Below are 24,063 nucleotides of genomic sequence, written 5' to 3' on the forward strand. Positions count from 1 at the left end.
GAACGCCATCGTGTTCGCGAGTGTCCCCTTTCCACGGTGGGGTCATATTAGTTTGTAACCCAAACGGTTCGGACGCTACAGACAGGAATTTGCACATCAGCGCTCCCAACTTCAGATGAGTCCCATGGGGCTTGTAGTCCAAACCGTTTGGATATAACAGATGTTTTCGTGAGAAGAATTTCCGGGATGTCTCGTGGTCGAGCAAACAGCGCTGTGGCTCTGCCACCTTCCACTGTGGATGCACGACTTGAGTGTATGCGGTGGATTGAGATGCAGCCCATGCAAAAACAACTAGCTTTAAACTGACAGATTTTGATGGGGATTTTTTTTATTCTGTTACTTCAATTGACCCATAAGGCCCAGTGTAGTGATATTCCTGTGTTTTATATATATATGTCCACACTGTAATTGTGAAAATGATGATAATGCCATTCTAGTGTAAGAGCTGTTTGAAAAGACTGCTGGAAATGTCATCCTGTTTTGGCCTGCCTGGTGTCATCGCCAGGCGGTAAATGAGTTAATAGACCAATAATAAACAGTTCCAAAGTATACTGCCAATAACAGCTAGTTTTCAGTTTTCCCCTCTCCACTCAGACCACTCCCACACAGTCCGAGCAAAATTTTACCTTGAGAAATTTCTGTCTTATAAGAAGCTATTTTTGTTTCTTTTTGAGCACTTAAATTGAAAACAATCACATTCAGGTACTTGATTGTTACACAGATTTGATATGAGATAAAAATGGCTGCGTTGGACCTTGTAATGAACTCTTATTGTCTTGTTTTTAGACTGTTGAACCTTTTTATTTTGGTGGTTGATTCCATCTTTGAAACCGTCTGTTCTTTCACCCAGGGTGGATCCAGGTCTGTGGTCAACATGGAATGGGACAAGATCTGGGCCTTTAACAAGAAGGTATGCATGCATGTATACTGATCTTCCCTTTTCTCTACACAATGATTTGGACTGATCATGATTGAAACCTGCCCCTTTGTAAATCCACTGCATGGGAGAAGTTCTTTAGATCAAGTCTAAGAATCCGCAAATGAAAGTCTGTGGCATGCTGGCATTGCTGGTAGATTTGACAAGACTGGTATTGTAGGTTTAAGGCATATTTATACACTATTAATGGTTTGGTTGCCTAAATTGGTTGGCGCAGAAACAAATGCACTAAATCCCTAAGGAAGCTTATAACATGCATGCACGCACGCACACACTTTGTTTCTCTGATAGCTCGCCTACTCACAGCTTGCATGGCTGCCTTCTTTTTGTTTTATGCTATTCTTTTCCCACTTTGCTTTCCCCCTGTTCCTCCCCTCATCCCCTGCGTTCCTCCAGACCTGGAATAACTATAGTTTTAGCTATGCTTTGTGGAAAGTAACAATTTGAATACAGAGCCCCAAAAATGACAACTTTTTAAAACTATTGGAATACAGATCTCAGAAAGTGACTGCTTTTCCATACTATTTGAATACAGATCTGAGAAAGCACCTACTTTTTACAAATATTTGAATACAGATCTCAGAAACTACTGGATTGGCTGCCTTCAACTAATTGCAGGGTTCTATCTGGAACTGCATGTTGAAGATAGAAATGGAATGAATAGAGCACACCTCACAAATACTATTCCAATCTCTCTGAAAGAAATGTATTGTTTAGATTAAATATGACTATCTGAATATTTTGATGATGTCCATTATCCTGAATGTCCGTTGCCCTAGGTGTACATAATCAAGTTAAACCAATTATATTTTATGCCGATACGTATAAATACATAGTGACACACAACTACTTAGATTTTTACTTTTATGATACACAACATGACCTAAAGTATGTGGACACATGCTCGTCGAACATCTCATTCCAAAATCATGGGCATTAATATGGAGTTGGTCCCCCTTTGCTGCAATAACAGCCTCCACTCTTCTGGGAAGGCTTTCCACTAGATGTTGGAACATTGCTGTGGGGACTTGCAACTATTCATCTACGAGCATTCGTAAGGTCAGTCAGTGATGTTGGGGATTAGGCCTGCCTCGCAGTCGGCGTTCCAATTTATCCCAAAGGTGTTCGATGGTTTTGAGGTCAGGGCTCTGTTCAGGCTGTAAGTTCTTCCACACCAATCTTGACAAACCATTTTTGTATGGACCTCGCTTTTTGCACTGGGGCATTGTCCTGCTGAAACAGTCAATGGTGTTCCCCAAACTGTTGCCCAAAATTGGAAGTACGGAATCGTCGCCTGTCATTGTATGCTGTAGCTTTAAGATGTTCCTTCACTGGAACGAAGGGGCTTAGCCCGAACCATGAAAAACAGCCCCAGACCATTATTCCTCCAGAGTCTAATGGTGGCAAGCTTTACACCACTAAACCCGACCCTTGGCATTCGTATTGTGGTCTTAGGCTTGTGTGTGGAAACCCATTTCATGAAGCTCCTGCTGAACAGTTATTGTGCTGCTGTTGCTTCCGGAGGCAGTTTGGAACTCAGTAGAGAGTGTTGCCACTGAGGACAGACAATTTTTACGGACTACGTGCTTCAGCACTCCGCGGTCCTGTTCTGTGAACTTGTGTGGCACACCACTTCGCAGCTGAGACGCTGTTGTTCCTAGACGTTTCCACTTCACAATAACCGCGCTTACAGTTGACCAGGGCAGAAATTTAATGACCTGACTTGTTGGAAAGGTGGCATCCTATGACGGTGCCACGTTAAATGTCACTGAGCTCTTCAGTAAAGCTTTCTACTGTCGATGTTTGTCTATGGAGATTGCATGGTTGTGTGCTCAATTTCATACACCTGTCAGCAGAGGGTGTGGCTGAAATAGCCAATTCCTCTAATTTAAAGGGGTTCTACCAACTGCTTTTCTTGTTTTTGTGAAAATGTTGCCTGCTGAATGCTATTGCTAGCTATCAATACAAATGATTGTGTAGCTATGGTTGAAAAGCATATTTTGAAAATCTGAGATGACAGTGTTGTTAACAAAAGGCTAAGCTTGTGAGCCAATATATTTATTTTATTTCATTTGCGATTTTCATGAATAGTTAACGTTGCGTTATGCTAATGAGCTTGAGGCTATGATTACGCTCCCGGATACGGGATTGCTCGACGCTAGAGGTTAAAGGGATAGTGGCGCAGGTCACCCAGTAAAATACTCCTTGAGTAAAGGTATTTGGTTTTAAATATAGTAAAGTATCAAAAGTACATTTAATTGTTAAAATGTATCAAGTATAAAGAATTTCACATTTTCCTGTCCTGCTAAACATTCAAAATGTAACGAGTACTTTTGGGTGTCAGGAAAAATGTATGGACTAAAAAGTAAATTTCTTTTCTTTAGGAATGTAGTGATGTAAAGTTGTCAAAAATGAATAGTAAAAGTGCAGATATCCAAAACAACTACTTATGTACTATTTTAAAATATTTTTTACTTAAGTTGTTTACACCACTCCTCAGAATACAAGCTAACATGATTTTCAACCTACCTTGGCTGTAGTTGATTCAAGTGTTGGAATATTTAGTTTCTTTTCGACACTTAATATCCATATTGTGTGTATATACTGACATGTATTGTGACTGATAGATCCATACACACACACGTGTTTTGAAATTAATGTAAGTTGTAAAGTATTTAGTCTGTAGGACCCCAGTAAGACTAGCTGTCTCCATTGGCGTCGGTTAACAGGGATCCTAATAAATCACATCAAATTGTTACTGTTGGCAGCATGTTGGCAGTTTTTGTTCATGTCTTATTACAACTGAAATGACTTTAAACAATATTTTATTAGCATGTTACATAGTACTTTGGTAATTGTATCTTACTTACGTAGTTTTTGTAAAGAGGAATAGTGACTTAATCTGCTTATATATATATATATAACTCAATGTTATGCAATTTCCAAAGTCCTATGTAACAACATTGCTTTTGTAATAATCGCAAAGTTACTCCACATGTATAAGAACTTGTTACTGTATTGCCTTTTGTCTCACTCATTATCAAAATACACACACATAGTTCAAGTTGGAAGTTTACATACAATTTAGCCAAATAAATTAACTCAGTTTTTCACAATTCCTGACATTTAATCCAAGTAAAAATTCCCTGTCTTAGACTAGTTAGGATCACTACTTTATTTTAAGAATGTGAAATGTCAGAATAATAGTAGAGAGAATGATATCTTTCAGCTTTTATTTCTTTCATCACATTCCCAATGGTTCAGAAGTTTACATACACTCAATTAGTATTTTGTAGCATTGCCTTTAAATTGTTTAACTTGGGTCAAACGTTTCGGATAGCCTTCCACAAGCTTCCACAATAAGTTGGGTAAATTTTGGCCCATTCCTCCTGACAGAGCTGGTGTAACTGAATCAGGTTTGTAGGCCTCCTTGCTCGCTCGTGCTTTTTTCATTTTCTATAGGGTGGAGGTCAGGGCTTTGATATGCCACTCCAATACCTTGACTTTGTTGTCCTTAAGCCATTTTGCCACAACTTTGTAAGTATGCTTGGGGTCATTGTCCATTTGGAAGACCCATTTGCGACCATGCTTTAACTTCCTGACTGATGCCTTGAGATGTTGCTTCAATATATCCACATCATTTTCATGCCTAATGATTCCATCTATGTTGAAGTGCACCAGTCCCTCCTGCAGCAAAGCACCCCCACAACATGATGCTGCCACCCACGTGCTTCACGGTTGGGATGATGTTCTTCGGCTTGCAAGTCTCCCCCCTTTTCCTCCAGACATAACGATGGTCATTATGGCCAAACAGTTCGATTTTTGTTTCATCAGACCAGAGGACATTTCTCCAAAAAGTACAATCTTTGTCCCCATGTGCTATTGCAAACCGTAGTCTGGCTTTTTTGTGGCCGTTTTGGAGCAGTGGCTTCTTCCTTGCTGATCGGCCTTTCAGGTTATGTCGATATAGGACTTGTTTTACTGTGGATATAAACACTTTTGTACCTGTTTCCTCCAGCACCTTCTCAAGGTCCTTTGCTGTTGTTCTGGGATTGATTTGCACTTTTTGCACCAAAGTACGTTTATCTCTAGGAGACAGGCAGGGTGGTCCCATGGTGTTTATACTTGCGTACTATTGTTTGTACAGATGAACATGGTACCTTCAGGCGTTTGGAAATTGCTCCCAAATATGATCCAGACTTGTGAAGGTCTACAATTTTTTTCCTGAGGTCTAGGCTGATTAACTTTCATTCTCTCATGATAAGAGGCACTGAGATTGAAGGTAGGCCTGTAAATACATCCACAGGTACACCTCCAGTTGACTCAAATTATGTCAATTAGCCAGAAGCTTCTAAAGCCATGACATAATTTTCTTGAATTTTCCAAGCTGTTTAAAGGCACAGTCAACTTAGTGTATGTAAAACTTCTGACTCACTGGAATTGTGATACAGTGAATTGTAACTTAAATAATCTGTCTGTGAACAATTGTTGGAAAAATTACTTTTGTGATGCATGAAGTAATGTCCTAACCGACTTGCCAAAACTATAGTTTGTTAACAAAAAAAATTGTGGAGTGGTTGAAAAACGAGTTGTAATGACACCAACCTAAGTGTACAGTCGTGGCCAAAAGTTTTGAGAATGACACAAATATTAATTTTCACAAGTCTGCTGCCTAAGTTTATATGATGGCAGTTTGCATATACTCCAGAATGTTATGAAGAGTGATCAGATGAATTGAAATCAATTGCGAACTCCCTCTTTGCCATGCAAATGAACTGAATCCCCAAAAACATTTCCACTGCATTTCAGCCCTGCCACAAAAAGGACCAGCTGACATAATGTCAGTGATTATCTCGTTAACACAGGCGTGAGTGTTGACGAGGACAAGGCTGGAGCTCACTCTGTCATGCTGATTGCGTTCGAATAACAGACCAGAAGCTTCAAAAGGAGGGTGGTGCTTGGAATCATTGTTCTTCCTCTGTCAACCATGGTTACCTTCAAGGAAACACGTGCTGTCGTCTTTGCTTTTCGCAAAAAGGGCTTCACAGGCAAGGATATTGCTGCCAGTAAGATTGCACCTAAAGCAACCATTTATTGGATCATCAAGAACTTCAAGGAAAGCGGTTCAATTGTTGTGAAGAAGGCTTCCGGGCGCCCAAGAAAGTCCAGCAAGCGCCAGGACCGTCTCCTAAAGTTGATTCAGCTGTGGGATTGGGGCAGGACTAGTACAGAGCTTGCTCAGGAATGGCAGCAGGCAGGTGTGAATGCTTCTGCACGCACAGTGAGGCGAAGACATTTGGAGGATGGCCTGGTGTCAGGAAGGGCAGGAATGAAGCCACTTCTCTCCAGGAAAAACATCAGGGACAGACTACTATTCTGCAAAAGGTACAGGGATTGGACTGCTGAGGACTGTGGTAAAGTCATTGTCTCAATCCTCTTTCCGATTGTTTGGGGCATCCGGAGAAGACAAGGTGTGCGCTACCATCAGTCCTATGTCATGCCAACAGTAAAGCATCCTGAGACCATTCATATGTGGGGTTGCTTCTCAGCCAAGGGGGTAAGCTCACTCACAATTTTGCCGAAGAACACAGCCATGAATAAAGAATGGTACCAACACATCCTCCGAGAGCAACTTCTTCCAACCATCCAGGAACAGTTTGGTGGCGAACGATGCCTTTTCCAGCCTGATGGAGCACCTTGCCTTAAGGCAAAAGTGATAACTAGTTTGCTCGGAGAACAAAACATCGATATTTTGGGTCCATGGCCAGGAAACTCCCCAGAAGTTAATTGACAGCATTCCAGGGTTGATTGCAGAGGTCTTGAACAAGAATGGTCAACACTCCAATATTGACTCTTTGCATCAACTTCATGTAATTGTCAATAAAAGCCTTTGACACTTATGAAATGCTTGTAATTATACTTCACTATTCCATAGTAACATCTGACAAAAATATCTAGACCCTTTGCAGCAAACTTTGTGGAAATTAATATTTGTGTCTTAACTTTTGGCCACGACTATATGTAAACCTCTGACATCAAGTGTGGGTGTGTATTTTATTGGCATATATTCAGTAACTTCAAATGTTATTTGGTTTTCTGAGATGTATTCAAAATAAGTTCAAATATTGGTTTTTCTGAGACCTCTATTTGAAAATCAAAGGAAATAGTTGCCTTTTTGTTAAGTTATATATAAATAACAGGGTAAAAACTGACGTACAACTATGAAAGCTCATACCAAGTTTATTCACCCGCTGGGTCATCCAGCTGCATAAGTCAAGCATATCCACACAAGCACTAGTATTTATGCTGAGTTTCCTTCTCCTCATCTCTGAGCAGCCAATACATCTCTGTTGCTATATAGAACTTTAGTGATATCTGTTCTACATCTAAACTGACCTCTGCCCAAATTCCTCATTCCTCCCCAAGTCACGGCTATCATGTTGACCACCAGACTGTGGCTCTTCTCCTCCAATATGATCCCTCATGGCTAACGATAACATACAGTGGGGCAAAAAAGTATTTAGTCAGCCACCAATTGTGCAAGTTCTCCCACTTAAAAATATGAAAGAGGCCTGTAATTTTCATCATAGGTACACTTCAACTATGACAGACAATTAGAATCACATTGTAGGATTTTGTTATGAATTTATTGCAAATTATTGTGGAAAATAAGTATTTGGTCAATAATAAAAGTTTCTCAATACTTTGTTATATACCCTTTTTTTGCAATGACAGAGGTCAAACGTTTTCTGTAAGTCTTTCCAAGGTTTTCCACACACTGTTGCTGGTATTTTAGCCCATTCCTCCATGCAGATCTCCTCTAGAGCAGTTTTTGTTTCTGGTGTCCTTTGATAGCTCTTTGGTCTTGGCTGTTGCTGGGCAACACGGACTTTCAACTCCCTCCAAAGATTTTCTATGAGGTTGAGATCTGGAGACTGGCTAGGCCACTCCAGGACCTTGAAATGCTTCTTACGAAGCCACTCCTTCGTTGCCCGGGCGGTGTGTTTGGGATCATTGTCATGCTGAAAGACCCAGCCACGTTTCATCTTCAATGCCATTGCTGATGGAAGGAGGTTTTCACTCAAAATCTCACGATACATGGCCCCATTCATTCTTTCCATTACATGGATCAGTCGTCCTGGTCCCTTTGCAGAAAAACAGCCCCAAAGCATGATGTTTCCACCCACATGCTTCACAGTAGGTATGGTGTTCTTTGGATGCAACTCAGCATTCTTTGTCCTCCAAACACGACGAGTTGAGTTTTTACCAAGAAGTTCTATTTTGGTTTCTTCTTCTGGATCATCCAAATGCTCCCTAGCAAACTTCAGACGGGCCTGGACATGTACTGGCTTAAGCAGGGGGACACGTCTGGCACTGCAGGATTTGAGTCCCTGGCGGCATAGTGTGTTACTGATGGTAGGCTTTGTTACTTTGGTCCCAGCTCTCTGCAGGTCATTCACTAGGTCCCCCCGTGTGGTTCTGTGATTTTTGTTCACCGTTCTTGTGATCATTTTGACCCCAAGGGGTGAGATCTTTCGTGGAGCCCCAGATCGAGGGAGATTATCAGTAGTCTTGTAGGTCTTCCATTTCCTAATAATTGCTCCCACAGTTGATTTCTTCAAATCAAGCTGCTTACCTATTGCAGATTCAGTCTTCCCAGTCTGGTGCAGGTCTATAATTTTGTTTCAGGTGTCCTTTGACAGCTCTTTGGTCTTGGCCATAGTGGAGTTTGGAGTTTGACTGTTTGAGGTTGTGGACAGGTGTCTTTTATACTGATACAAGTTCAAACAGGTGCCATTAATACAGGTAACGAGTGGAGGACAGAGGAGCCTCTTAAAGAAGTTGTTACAGGTCTGTGAGCCAGAAATCTTGCTTGTTTGTAGGTGACCAAATACTTATTTTCCACCATAATTTGCAAATAAATTCTTTAAAAATCCTAAAAGATTTTCTGGATTTTTTCCCCTCATTTTATCTGTCATAGTTGAAGTGTACCTATGATGAAAATTACAGGCCTCTCATCTTTTTAAGTGGGAGAACTTGCACAATTGGTGGCTGACTAAATACTTTTTTTGCCCCATTGTAACCTGACAGAATTTATAGGTTCAACATTCCCCTCTCCCCCTCAGTGACATGAATAAGGATTCTTCATATTTTCATGTTTAGAACTCAGAACCCATCATAGTAAATAAACTCTATTCAACTACCTCAAGTATTTGAAAAGTTGGTATTTTCAAATAAACTACGAAATACATAATTTTCTGCCAAGGTTTACATTTTACACATCCTCTCGATTCATGATGTAGTTCTGCATAGCGCTATCAAATGTTAAATGTTTTAAGAGAAATTAACCTCAATTTTCTACTTACCTTAAAAGGGCAACTCTGCCCTTTAAACATTTACACTATTATGAAGTATTTAGTGATGTCCTAGACAGTTTTAGTGTAATTTTATGATTTCATGTCTGACTGTTTAGTGATGAGCGAAATGACTTCTCTGATGTTTTCAAGTAGGATCCTTGAGATTAATACATTTATGGACTGTCATATTCAGCTATTTACAGTGAATTCGGAAAGTATTCAGTCTCCTTGACTTTTTCCCCATTTTGTTACATACAATTGTTTTCCTCATCAATCTACAAACGATACCCCATAATGACGAAGCGACAACAGGTTTTTAGAAATTTTCGCAAAAGTTTATATTTCTTTCTTTATTTAACCAGGTAGGCTAGTTGAGAACAAGTTCTCATTTACAACTGCGACCTGGCCAAGATGAAGCAAAGCAGTGCGACCAAAACAACAGACTTAAACATAGGATAAACAAAGTACAGTCAATAACACAATATAAAAATCTACATACAGTGTGTGCAAATGAGGTAAGATTAGGGAGGTAAGGCAATAAATAGGCCGTAGTGGCGAAGTAATTAAACACTGAAGTGATAATGTGTAGATGATGAATGTGCAAGAAGAGATACTGGGGTACAAAGAAATTAATAACAATATGGGGATGAGGTAGTTGGATGGGCTATGTACAGGTGTAGTGATCTGTGAGCTGCTCTGACAGCTTGTGCTTAAAGTTAGTGAGGGAGATATGAGTCTCCAGCTTCAGTGATTTTTGTAATTCGTTCCAGTCATTGGCAGCAGAGAACTGGATGGAAATGCAGACAAAGTAGGTCTTGGCTTTGGGGATGACCAGTGAAATATAACTGCTGGAGCGCGTGCTACGGGTGGGTGCTGCTATTGTGACCAGTGAGCTGAGATAAGGCGAGACTTAGATGACCTGGAGCCAGTGGGTTTGGCGACGAATATGAAGTGGGGGTCAGCCAACGAGAGCGTACAGGTTGCAGTGGTGGGTAGTATATGGGGCTTTGGTGACAAAATAGATGCCACTGTGATGGACTCCATCCAATTTGCTGAGTAGAGTGTTGGAGGCTATTTTGTAAATGACATCGCTGAAGTCAAGGATCGGTAGGATGGCCAGTTTTACGAGGGTATGTTTGGCAGCATATTGTGAAATAGGAAGCCGATTCTAGATTTAATTTTGGATTGGATATGCTTAATGAGAGTCTGGAAGGAGAGTTTACAGTCTAACCAGACACTTAGGTATTTGTAGTTGTCCAGAGTAGTGATGCTGGACAGGCGGGCAGCGATCGGTTGAAGAGCATGCATTTAGTCTTACTTGCATTTAAGAGCAGTTGGAGGCCACGGAAGGAGAGTTGTATGGCATTGAAGGTCATCTGGAGGTTAGTAACACAGTGTCCAAAGAGGGGCCAGGAGTATACAGAATGGTTTCGTCTGCGTCGAGGTGGATCAGAGAATCACCAGCAGCAAGAGCAACATCATTGATGTATACAGAGAAAAGAGTATAAAAAAACAACAGTAGGATCCTTGAGATTAATACATTTTTGTAAGTATTCAGACCCTTTGCTATGAGACTTGAAATTCAGCTCAGGTACATCCTGTTTCCATTGATCATCCTTCAGATGTTTCTACAACTTGATTGGAGTCCACCTGCGGTAAATTCAATTGATTGGACATGATTTGGAAAGGCGCACCTGTCTATAGAAGGTCCCACAGTTGACAGTGCAAGTTAGAGCAAAAACTAAGCCATGAGGTCAAAGGAATTGTCCATTGAGCTCCGAGACAGGATTCTGTCGAGGCACAGATCTGGGGAAGGGTACCGAAATATTTCTGCCGCATTGAAGGTCCCCACCAACATAGTGGCCTCCATTCTTAAGTGGATGATGCTAGGAACCACCAAGACTTTTCCTAGAGCTGTCCACCTGGCCAAACTGAGCAATAGGTGAAGGGCCTAGGTCAGGGAGCTCCAGAGTTCCTCTGTGGAGATGGAAGAACCTTCCCAGAAGGACATCCGTCACTGCAGCACTCTACCGGTCAGGCCTTTGGTAGAGTGGCCAGACGGAAGCCACTTCTCAGTAAAAAGGCACATGACAGCCCACTTGGAGTTTGCTGGAAGGCCCCTAAAGGACTCTCAGACCATAAGAAACAAGATCTTCTGGTCTGATTAAACCAAGATTAAACTCTTTGGCCTGAATGCCAAGTGTCCCATCTGGAGAACAGCTGCCTACGCTGAAGCGTGGTGGTGGCAGCATGTTGCGGGGATGTTTTTTAGCAGCAGGGACTGGGAGACTAGTCAGGATCGAGGGAAAGATGAATGGAGCAAAGTACAGAGAGATCCTGGATGAAAACCTGCCCCAGAGCTTAGGACCTGAAACTGGGGCGAAGGTTCACCTTCGAACAGGACAATGACCCTAAGCACACAGCCAAGACAACCCAGTAGTGGCTTCGGGACACGTTTCTGAATGTCCTTCAGCGGCCCAGCCAGAGCCCGGACTTGAACCCGATCAAACATCTCTGGAGAGACCTGAAAATAGCTGTGCAGCAGTGCTCCCCATCCAACCTGACAGAGCTTGAGAGGATCTACAGAGAAGAATGGGAGAAACTCTCCAAATACAGGTGTGCCAAGCTTGTAGCATCATACCCAAGAGGACTCGATGCTGTAATCGCTGCCAAAGGTGCTTCAACAATATACTCTGTAAATGGACGTTGCTTGATTCATGCGTCCTTCACAAAGACAAATCTGCCCGATTCCAGACCTTTTTTTTAACCTTTTAATTCAACTAGGCAAGTCAGTTAAAGAACAAATTCTTATTTTCAATGATGGCCTAGGAACAGTGGGTTAATTGCCTTGTTCAGGGGCAGAACGACAGATTTTTATCTTGTCAGCTCGGGGATTCGATCTTCCAACCTTTGGTTACAAGTCCAACGCTCTAACCACTAGGCTACTTGCCGCCCCTTGCTGAAGCACCCCCAGATCATCTCCGATCCTCCACCAAATTTCACCAAATTTTGTGCGACACCTGGAAGGTCCTGCAAGCCACAGTGTCTTGCAACCACTGTGAAATTTGGTGAAGGATCGGTGATGATCTGGGCGTTGTTCAGCAAGGCTAGAATGTGTCAGTTGTCTTTGTGAAGGACGCATGAATCAAGCCACGTACAAGGTTGTCCTGGAAGAAAACGTGCTTTCTTCTGCTCTGACAACGTTCCCCAACTCTGAGGATTGTTTTTTCCAGCAGGACAATGTTCCAGGCCACACAGCCAGGGCAATCAAGGTGTGGATGGAGGACCACCCACCAGTTCAAGACCCTGTTATGGCCAGCCCATTCTCCAGACCTGAACCCCATTGAAAACCTCTGGAATGTGATCAAGAGGAAGATGGATGGTCACAAGCCATCAAACAATGCCGAGCTGCTTGAATCTTTGCGCCAGGCGTGGCATAAAGTCACCCAACATCAGTGTGAATGACTGGTGGAGAGCATGCCAAGACCCATGAAAGCTTTAATTGAATATCAGGGTTATTCCCCCAAATATTGATTTATGAGCACTTCCTAAATTAACACAAGTATTGTGTTTAAAAATGAATATTAACTTATTTACTTGGTGTTATTCGAGGTCTGACAACACTGCATATTTTGTGCTATTTTGACCAGTTTATATTTTCTGCAAATAAATGCTCTAAATGGCAAAAAATTTATTTGGGAGAAATGTTGTCAGTATATAAATAAAATAATTTTTAATTTGACACAAACACATACCTATAAATATTAAAACCAAAGAAACTGATAATTTTGCAGTGGTCTCTTAATTTTTTCCAGAGCTGTATACCCACAGTAAAACGAGTCCTATATCGACATAACCTGAAAGGCCGCTCAGCTTTTTGGAGAAATGTCCTCTGGTCGCATGAAACAAAAATAGAACTGTTTGGCATAATGACCGTGGAGGAAAAAGGGGGAGGCCAGCAAACCGAAGAACACCATCCCAGCCGTGAAGCATGGGGGTGGCAGCATCATGTTGTGGGGGTGCTTTGCTGCAGGAGGGACTGGTGCTCTTCACAAAACAGATGGCTTCCAAATGGACAATGACCCCAAGCATACTTCCAAAGTTGTAGCAAAATGGCTTAAAGACAACAGTCAAGGTATTGGAGTGGTCATCACAAAGCCCTGGCCTCAATCCCATATAATTTTTGGGGGCAGAACTGAAAAAGTGTGTGCGAGCAAGGAGGCCTACAAACTGGATTCACTTACACCAGTTATGTCAGGAGGAATGGGCCAAAATTGACCCAACTTATTGTGGGAAGCTTGTGGAAGGCTACACAATTTCCATGCAATGCTACCAAATACTATTTGAGTGTGTAAACTTCTGACCCACTGGGGAATGTGATTAAATAAATAAATCATTCTCTCTACTATTATTCTGACATTTCACATTCTTAAAATAAAGTGGTGATCCTAACTGACCATGACGGGGAATTTTTACTAGCATTAAATGTTAGGAATTGTGAAAAACTGAGTTTAAATGTATTTGGCTAAGGTGTATGTAAATTTACGACTTCAACTGTATGTATGTCATAGCTAGGGAAAACATTTGTTTCTCCTTTAAGCTCGTGGTATCTGCGATGAGGAGAGAGTGTGTGTGGTGGGGAGGATGGATTGACATACATGTACCCCTACCCCATCCTGCCTGAACTTTTTCTTGCCCTCGCCGAACCTCTTCTCTCTCTCGCGCTTCCTCATGTATTTGACATTGAACTGCATCTCACTCTTTCTGTTTCCAAGCTGCCAATTAGCTGTATCAAGGTACTCTTCTTACTCCTCCACTCCCTCGCTTCCTCCCTCCACCCCTTCATCTATGTGCTTTCTAGTGCTGCACAGTGTACCAGAACTAATGTACTTTTTTGATGTCAGAACATGAAATATGGTTTGGTACTAGAATTGGTTTCTTTCGGTACTTTTATGAAATGTGTCAGGTTGTATACTGATTGAGTCAGCGCAGCTGATGTCCCCCTTTAGAACGAGCACACCGCGTATATCTCTTGCCTGTTCCACTTACTCATTGCTAGTGCTTGCTCTCTAACCTGTCCTGACAAGGAACCACTGCACTGGGATTCTGGGCTGAGTCATGTTAGCTCCACACTCGTTCTGCCTAGAAGTTAACACACTTGAGTAATGCACCTCGGCATGTAGAACTGTTATTTACTGTTCGCCAAACAATGTCCATAAAGCTAGAACACTTTATTTTCAATGCAAGAAGATACAGCTTTGGGGGCTAACTTTCCTTGCTAGCTTACAGCTAATGCTAAAATCAATTCACTACCCTAGTACTTTGATTGTGACCATAACGCAGAATATGCTGATTTTCATCTTTATTCACTTAGTCCCAATGAAAACTAACCCTGCCTCACATCTCCTTCACCGAACCAACTGACTCTGTGCAAAGCTTGTGAATGACATCATTACTGGGTTTGACAGTGTGTTCCCTTTTTTGTTTGACCAAATTTGTATATATTTTTTTACATTTTTTTGTTGTTGGGTGGGGCTACAAGTACGCTAGACAAACTCAAACAATCTCAAACGCAATTTGCATTGTTCTGTTGGCTGCCACTCAAAAATGAAAAATGATTTAAAGTACGTAGATATAAAGTATTGATCATTATGATCATATTACCGAGAAAAAAAAAAAAAAAGATAAGTCTACAGTGCCTGTATAAGTATACAGAAATTATTCGCAGCCCTTTTGAAATGTTCCAGTTTTTTGTATTTAAAAATGGATTCAAGTGAGATTTTGTCACTTGCCTACACACAATACCCCTCAATGTCCAAGTGGAATTATGTTTTAAGAAATATTTATAAATTCAATCAAATGAAAAGTTGAAATGTCTTGAGTCGAAAAGTATTCAATCCTTTGTTATGGCAAGCCTAAAAATGTGCTTAAGTGGCATCGACTCAAAATAGTATTTAACGTCACCTCTGCCCCCCCCCCCCCCAATTATCTGTAAGGTCCTTCTGTCAAGCAGTGATTTTAAAACAGATTCAACCCCAAAGACCAGGGAAGTTTTCCAATGCCTCACAAAGAAATGCACCTATTGGTAGATGGGTGAAACAAGCTGACGTTGAATATCCCTTTGAGCATGGTTAAGTTATTAATTATACTTTGGATGGTGTATCAATACACCCAGTCACTACAAAGACGGCATTACAGACTTATTCTAAAATGTATTAAATAGTTTTTTCCCATCAATCTACACACACTTCCCCATAAAGACAAAGCAAAAACAGGTTTTTAGAAATGTTTGCAAATGTATAAAAATAAAAACAGATTACATTTACATAAGTATTCAGACTCTTTACTCAGTACTTTGTATAATCACCTTTTGCAGTGATTCCAGCCTCAAGTCGTCTTGGGTTTGAACCAATATACTCATTCCAGGGTTTTTCTTAATTTTGTACTCTTTTCTACACTGTAGAATAATAGTGAAGACATCAACTATGAAATGTTTTTTTTCCGGATTGAATGACCTTCATGTCTTTTCTCTTTGCTTATTTGAGCTGTTAGTGCCATAATATGGATTTGGTATTTTACTAAATAGGGCTATATTCTGTATACAACCCCTACCATGTCACAACACAACTGATTGGCTCAAACGCATTAAGAAGGAAATTCCACAAATTAACTTTTAACAAGGCACACCTGTTAATTGAAATGCATTACAGGCGACTACCTCATGAAGCTGGTTGAGAGAATGCCAAGAGTGTGCAAAGCTATCAAGGCAAAGGGTGGCTGGTTTGAAGAATCTCAAATACAAAATATATTTTGATTTGTTTCACATTTGGTTACTACATGAATTCCATACTCTGTGTTATTTCATAGTTTTGATGTCTTTACTATTCTACAATGTAGAAAATAGTAAAAATTAAGAAAAACCCTTGAATGAAATTTGATATATATATATATATTTATATATATATTATTTATATATATATTATTTATATATATATATATATATTTATATATATATATATATATATATTATATATATAATATATATATTTTCCTTTTTTAATAATATAAACTCAGCAAAGAAATGTACTTCCTCACTGTCAACTGCATTTATTTTCAGCATTCATCAGTAAATATTTGTATGAACATAAGATTTAACAAGTGCGACACAAACTGAGCAATTCCACAGACATGTGACTAGCAGAAATGGAATAATGAGTCCCTGAACCGGGGGGGGGGGGTCAAAATCAAAAGTCAGTCAGTGTCTGGTGTGGCCACCAGCTGCATTATGTACTGCAGTGCTTAAGTACTGCATCCTCCTCATGGGCAACACCAGGTTTGCCAGTTCTTGCTGTGAGATGTTACCCCACTCTTCCACCAAGACACCTGCAAGTTCCTGGACATTTCTGGGGGGAAAGACGCTAGCCATCACCCTCCGATCCAACAGGTCCCAGGCGTGCTCAATTGGATTGAGATTCAGGCTCTTCGCTGGCCATAGCAGAACACTGACATTCCTGTCTTGCAGGAAATCACACACAGAACAAGCATTATGGCTGGTGGCTTTGTCATACCGGAGGGTCTTGTCAGGATGAGCCTGCAGGAAGGGTACCACATGAGTGAGGAGGATGTCTTCCCTGTAATGCACAGCATTGAGATTGCCTGCAATGACAACAAGCTCAGTCCGATGATGCTGTGACACTTCGCCTCAGACCATGACGGATCCTCCACATCCAAATCGATCCCGCTCCAGAGTACAGGCCTCAGTGTAACGCTCATTCCTTCGACGATAAACACAAATCCGACCTTCACCCCTGGTGAGACAAAACCGCTACTTGTAAGTGAAGAGCACTTTTTGCCAGTCCTGTGGTCCAGCGACGGTGTGTTTGTGCCCATAGGCGATGTTGTTTCTGGTGAGGACCTGCCTTACAACAGGCCTACAGGCCCCTCAGTCTAGCGTCTCTCAGCCTATTGCGGACATTCTGAGCACTGATGGAGTAATTGTGTGTTCCTGGAGTAACTCGGGAGTAATGCCTCCTTGAAGCATGCCTAAGGAACATTCACGCAGATGAGCAGGAACCCTGGGTATCTTCCTTTTGGTGTTTTTCAGAGTCCATAGAAAGGCCTCTTTAGTGTCCTAAGTTATCATAACTGTGACCTTAATTGACTACCATCTGTAAGGTGTTAGTGTCTTAACGACCGTTCCACAGGTGTATGTTCATTCATTATTTATGCATGGGAAACAGTGTTTTAAACCCTTTGCAAGGAAGATCTGTGAAGTTAATTCGTAAAAATCCAAATCTTTGAAAGACAGGGTCCTGAAAAAGTGCCATTTCTTTTTTGGCTGATTTTTATATATGTATTTATGGGGGATTGGAAATGTTGCAGACAAATACAATACCCCCCCAAAAAAAAAAAACTAAAATAACTGACATTTTAGATACTTACTCCACAATACTAACCTATAAGCCTGTACAGAATAGAAAATCGTCCAAATCATGCATCCTCTTTTGCAACAAGGCACTAAAGTCAACTGCAAAGAAATGTACTTTATATCCTGAAATCAAAGTGTTATGTTAGGGGCAAATACAACACATCACTGAGTACTGCTCTTCATACAGTGCATTCGGGAAAGTATTCAAACCCCTTGATTTTTTCCCCCCCCGCATTTTTTTGTTACGTTTCATCATAATTCTAAAACGATTTAAATAGTTTTTTAAATTCATAAATTAGTCTGAATACTTATGTAAATGTGGTATTTCTGTTATTTATTTATTTTAGAAATTAGCAAAAGTATCTAAACCTGTTTTCTCTTTGTCATTATGGGGTATTGTGTGTAAATTTGAGGATACATAAAAAAAATATATTTTAGAATAAGGCTGTTATGCACATCCTCTGCTGCCACACTCCCCATCCTAACTGTCAGAGCTTAAGGATATGTAGAGGAGAATGAGAGTAACTCCCCAAATACAGGTATGCCAAGGTTGTAGCGTCATACCCAAGAAGACTCGAGGTTGTCATCGCTGCCAAGTTTGCTTCAACAAAGTACTGAGTAAAGGGTCCGAACACACTTCAGTTTTTTTTTTTTTTGTACATATTTTTTTTGCTTTGTCATTATGGGGTATTGTGTGTAGATTGAGGGAAGTTTTAGAATAAATCAAATGTTATTGATCACATGGTTAGCAGATGTCAATGTGAGTGTAGCAATGCTTATGCTTCTCGTTTCGACAGTGCAGTAATCTAACAAATTCACAACGACTACCTTTTATATACACACAAATGTAAAGCTGTATTACCACTTGAAATTTTCTGGACTAAGAAATAATACAATAAAAAAATTAATTACAGCATAGTTTCCTAAGGACCTGAAGCAAGGTGACCTTCTCTGTTGGCGCCGTCTTAGCTGAGTGGGCGCCATTTTAGCAGACCGTAAGGCTGTAACATAACAAAATGTGGGAAAAGTCAAGGGGTCTGAATACTTTACGAAGGCACTGCATTTGTGTGGTGGCTACACGTTTTGGGTATGCTTGTCATATGCAAGGACTAGGGATTATTTGGGGAATAAAAAACACAGAATAGAGCTAAGCACAAGTCAAATCGTAGATGAGAACCTGGTTTTCTGCTTTCCACTAGACACAAGTAGATTTAAGTCAAAACTGTTACTCGGCCACTCCGTAACATTCACGGTCTTCTTGGGAAGCAACACTAGAGTAGATTTGGCCTTGTGCTTTAGGTTATTGTGCTGCTGAAAGGTGAATTCATCTCTGTGTGTGGTGGAAAGCAGACTGAACCAGGTTTTCCTCTAGGATTTTGCATGTGCTTAGCTCCATTCCGTTTATTTTTTTATCCTGGAAAAACTCCCCAGTCCTTAACAATTACAAGCATACCCAAAACATTATGCAGACAGTACTCTGCTTGAAAATTTGCAGTGTGTCACTTAATGTGTTGTTCCTAAACATAACATGCTGACCAAACCGCCAGCCCTGTGTGTGCGAGCGTGGCAAAATAGATGTAGGTGTACATGTTATTCAAACATTTCATCCAAACTGCTCGTGTGGGTCTACAGGCTGCAAGTCCTACCTCTCCCGTCTACTAATTGGTTGTTTCGAGCATACTAAACCACGTGGGTGATTGATAGATGAATGTGGTCCGCATTCCAGTCAAGTTGGTTGCCAACCGCCGTATTAAATCCACAGAAGAAGAATGAACGAGGAGAGATTAATCAAAGAAAACTAAAAACTAAGTTGCACCTTTTTATATGGGAATTAATTAGAGAAGTAGAGAACACGATTATGTGACTCAAGTTGGGTGAATTGTCTACCAAGAAAAAGCAAAAAACATACCATACACATTTCAGGTTAAATAACAACCCAACGTTTCTCCCAGGACGTATTAGATAGCAACCTCAAGCTAGCTAAATGTCCTTGAATGTTTCGACCTGTCCCCCAACTAATATAGTTGGTTTAGGTATTTTAACCTGCGTCTGGTGGGGATAGACAAAATCAACACATCTGCCATGCTGGTCCTCAACAAGGGTTCCCTTAAATGTACGTGTTTAGTCCCCTACTGTTCACCCATGACTGCGTGGCCAAGCACGGGGCCCTTCAGGGGTGCGTGCATGTCTCTCAACACCATCATTAAGCTGGCTGACCACACAACAGTGGTAGGCATGATCACTGACAACGAAAAGGTCTGGCATGGGTCCCCAGAGCCTCCAAGTTCTACAGCTGCACCATCGAGAGCGTCCTGATCGGTTGCATCACCGCCTGGTATGGCAACTGCTCAGTATCTGACCGCAAAGGCACTACAGAGGGTAGTGCGTATGGCCCAGTACATCACTGGGGCCAAGCTTCCTGCCATCCAGGACCTTTATACCAGGCAGTGTCAGAAGAAGGCTCAAAAAATCCCCCCCCCCCCTTTGTTTTTGCACTGTTGCTACTCGCTGTTTATTATATATGCAGAGTCACTTTACCCCTACCTACATGACAACTAGGATCAATAAACTCCGATAAGCAAAACCTTTGGCACTGGAATATCTGTCTGTCATGAAAGCAGGGCATTCTAAGGGTCTGTTTTGAATAGGCTACAGGATGTGAAAAATTTGAAGGGACTTCACCACCTCATGGCCATGGATGCAGATTTCCTTTCAGAATGGGTCTTCTTTTCCCCCTTGTCTGTGTTGTTGGCAATGCATACTGAAAACTGGCTTCTCAAACTACTTTCTATCATTTTCTCTCTCATCCCTGCACTCCGGTCCAATTGAAATGTCCTATGTGTTTAGTCAGGATATTGAATGAGAATTTCTGTCTCTACACAGGACACCATTGCAATAATGAACCTCTCCCATGTGTCTGTAGGTTGTCGACCCAGTGGCGCCCAGATACACAGCCCTGTCAGGATCCTACTCCGTCCCTGTTGTCATCCCCGAAGCACCAGAAGAGATGAAGATGGCTGTCAAACACCCCAAGGTACATTGACTGTTATTTCCACACTTGTTTATGGAATGGCAACCTATTCCCTATGATGTGTACTCCTATACTACCAAAGCCTGGCCAAAAGTAGTGCATGGTATAGGGATTAGGGTATAATTTTGGACACTCCCTGACTAGATAGAAGTATTGCATTCTTATCTAGTGTTCAGCAGCCAAAGCATGATGTGTATATTACTCTGACAACGCTAAAATGGATAGTTCCCCCGCACAAATCAAGTTGAGGATATGATGTGATGAGTAGTAAATAATCAACCAACTAAATCTTACCATAATGAATAGCCTAACTGAGGGGTTTCTAAATTGCAGTCCACAATTGTATTTGTGACTCATTTCAGGAAACTAGGCGTATGTCGCGTGTCAGTGCTTCACAAGAAAGTATTTTTTTTATCAAAACGTGTTTTTTCGAGGGGCAGAAATGCCTTCTGGAACATGTGAACTTTCATGTTCCTTAACCAACGTGTATGCCATCTGTAAATGCGAATACAATTGTTAAATTATGAGCCTAGTTGGTTCAGCCAGAGAAAAAGCCAACAACCTTCCCACTAGCCATGATTGGCTGAGATAATGAGTGCCAAGAGATTAGTTTGGATTGATACCATATCGCACGCTTCTGTCTATTTGAACTGGTCAGTATGTGTAGGTAATCCTTTCTAACGCAGTTTTTAAAAACATATCACTTAGTAGAACTGCATAAGTGTTGCTCTCCACTTTCTGCAGGACTGAGTTCTGAAATCAGTGGAATTAGAGTATGATAGCTGGAGAAAACACATGTCTCTGGATTACATCTTCAAACTAAGGGCAACCATGGCATCTGTGACAGTTTGAAGTGTCCATCCATGATGTATAGGGGTAAGATAGTCTAGCTAGCTACATTTTACAGATATTACACGTTTCTAATTTTGTCAGTAATTTTAATTTCAAGTTGGTGTACTGTTAGCTAATGTTGGCTTGTTGGCTCGCTTGCTAATGTTACGTGTATGATCTGTGTAGTCATATTATTCCTTTCTCAGAGACATTTGCATTGTTAGGATATAACTAACATTAGCAAGCTAACATTGAACCTGGTTGGTTAGCTACCTGCAGATTCATGCAGGGTTATAATGTCATGAGTTGGAGTTATGGTTCTTTGTTTAGCTAGATACATGTCTAATAGACTCCACTATGCAAGTAACCATTTCAATAGATTGTTCATGATGTCACTGCAACAATTGTCGATAGACATAGCTGGTAATTTACTCTAGCTATCTACTCCGATTTCAGAGACCTTTCGCCTGAGTGTGTCAGAGCGCAGAATAACTGACATTGGCGAACACTCAACACCCGTTGAATATGGCTGGTGTCAGTAAACGTTGGCAAAAAAGCATAATTAAATTGAAAAAAAATGTAGCTCTGAGTCTCTACTTTTATCCAATGTATTAAAAAAAATACAATTTCAAATTTTGCTGCATAAGACCAACTTGGTCGGTCACATTTTTATTTTGTGAAAAGTAATTATTTTATAAAAATCGCAAGCTGCAACAGAATACCATCGTGGATACTATTTTTATGTCTATGCGTCCTGTATAAAGAAAGTTGGATGTAGTTTCACGAGCTAATAATAACCAGCACAACAATTGGAAGTCTTCAGGAACATTTAGAATGCTAGCTGGTCCTGTTCATCTGACTCTGGGGAAGTAGGTAAATGGCTTCATTGCCAAAATCTTAAACTATCCCTTTTAATATGGAGGAATGTTAAAAAAAAAAAATACAAAAAAAATGTGTGATAAATTCTTAGGCAGATTGTGAAAGTGGACATTTTTGGGATGGAAAAATCATGCCAATTTAAACATCCAAAACCAGATAGGGAGCATGCAGAAAATCTAGTGCATTCAGAAAGTATTCAGACCCCCTTTTCCACATTGTTACTTTACAGCCTTATGCTAAAATAAATGTTTTTCTCTTCTCATCAACCTACACACAATAACCCATAATGACAAAGCAACAACACGTTTTTAGAATTGTTTGTAAAAAACTGATCACATATACAGAGGTATTCAGACCCTTAATCAGTACTTCGTTGAAGCACCTTTGGCAGTGATTACAGCCTCGAGTCTTCTTGGGTATGACACTACAAGCTTGGCACACCTGTATTTGGGAAGTTTCTCCCATTTTTCTCTGCTGATCCTCTCAAGCTCTGTCAGGTTGGATGGGGAGCATTGCAGCACATCTATTTTCAGGTCTCTCCAGAGATGTTAGATCGGGTTCAAGTCCGGGCTCTGGCTGGGCCACTCCAGGACATTGAGACTTGTCCCGAAGCCACTCCTGCGCTGTCTTAGCTGTGTGCTTAGGGTTGTTGTCCTGTTGGAAGGTGAACCTTCGCCCCTGTCTGAGGTCCTGAGCGCTCTGGAGCAGGTTCTCATCAAGGATCTCTGTTCTTTACTCCATTCGTCTTTCCCTCGATCCTGACGAGGCTCCCAGTACCTGCCACTGAAAAACATCCCCACAGCATGAAACAGCCCCCACTATGCTTCACTCTAGGGATGGTGCCAGGTTTCCTCCAGATGTGACACTTGGCATTCAGGCCGAAGAGCTCAACCTTGGTTTCATCAGACCAGATAATCTTGTTTCTCATTGTCTGAGAGTCCTTTAGGTGCCTTTTGGCAAGCTCCATGTGGGCTGTCATGTGCCTTACTGAGAAGTTGCTCCATGTGGCCACTTTCATAAAGGCCTGATTTGGTGAAGTTCTGCAGAGATGGTTGTCTTTCTGGAAGGTTCTCTCATCTCCACAGAGGAACCCTGGAGCTCTGTCGTGACCAAGTTATTTTTTTTACTTACCCTGTTTTCTCCCCAATTCCGTGGCGTTTTTGGACAATTCCTTTGAAATGGCTTGGTTTTTGCTCTGACATGCACTGTCAACCATGAGAGCTTTTTATATAGACGCATGTGCCTTTCCAAATCATGTCCAATCAATTGAATTTACCACAGGTAGACTCCAAGTTGCAGAAACCGTTCAGGGATAATCAATGGAAACAGGATGCACCTGAGCCCAATTTCAAGTCTCAACAAGTGGTCTGGATACTTATTTTTTACATTTGCAAAAATGTCTATACCTATTTTCAATTTGCCATTATGGGTTATTGTGTGTAGATTATGGGGACAAACATGTAATTCATGCCTCTTAAGAAGGTCCCATCAACTTTCTGTAGGCTAGGCCTACTATATTTATTTCATCAACTTTTCTAATATTAAGCACATTGCTTCTCTTTACAACAGCAGTATAGCCTACCAGGCTGGCATGAAAATG

At 41.1% G+C, this 24,063-nt stretch overlaps 1 protein-coding gene across 2 annotated transcripts in view; it reads left to right on the forward strand.

Annotated features, from left to right (window-relative positions):
• The window catches only part of eprs1 (glutamyl-prolyl-tRNA synthetase 1), a 79,897-nt gene that overhangs the window by 22,418 nt on the left and 33,416 nt on the right, over positions 1-24,063 (forward strand). For both annotated transcript variants that reach the window (XM_064954283.1, XM_064954284.1), the window contains 2 exons: positions 851-910; positions 20,646-20,756. In XM_064954283.1, the coding sequence (XP_064810355.1) occupies positions 851-910; positions 20,646-20,756 (171 nt within the window). The remainder of the gene's footprint in view (positions 1-850; positions 911-20,645; positions 20,757-24,063) is intronic.

This window comes from Oncorhynchus masou, chromosome 32, assembly GCF_036934945.1.
Source record: "Oncorhynchus masou masou isolate Uvic2021 chromosome 32, UVic_Omas_1.1, whole genome shotgun sequence".
Lineage (NCBI taxonomy): Eukaryota > Metazoa > Chordata > Actinopteri > Salmoniformes > Salmonidae > Oncorhynchus > Oncorhynchus masou.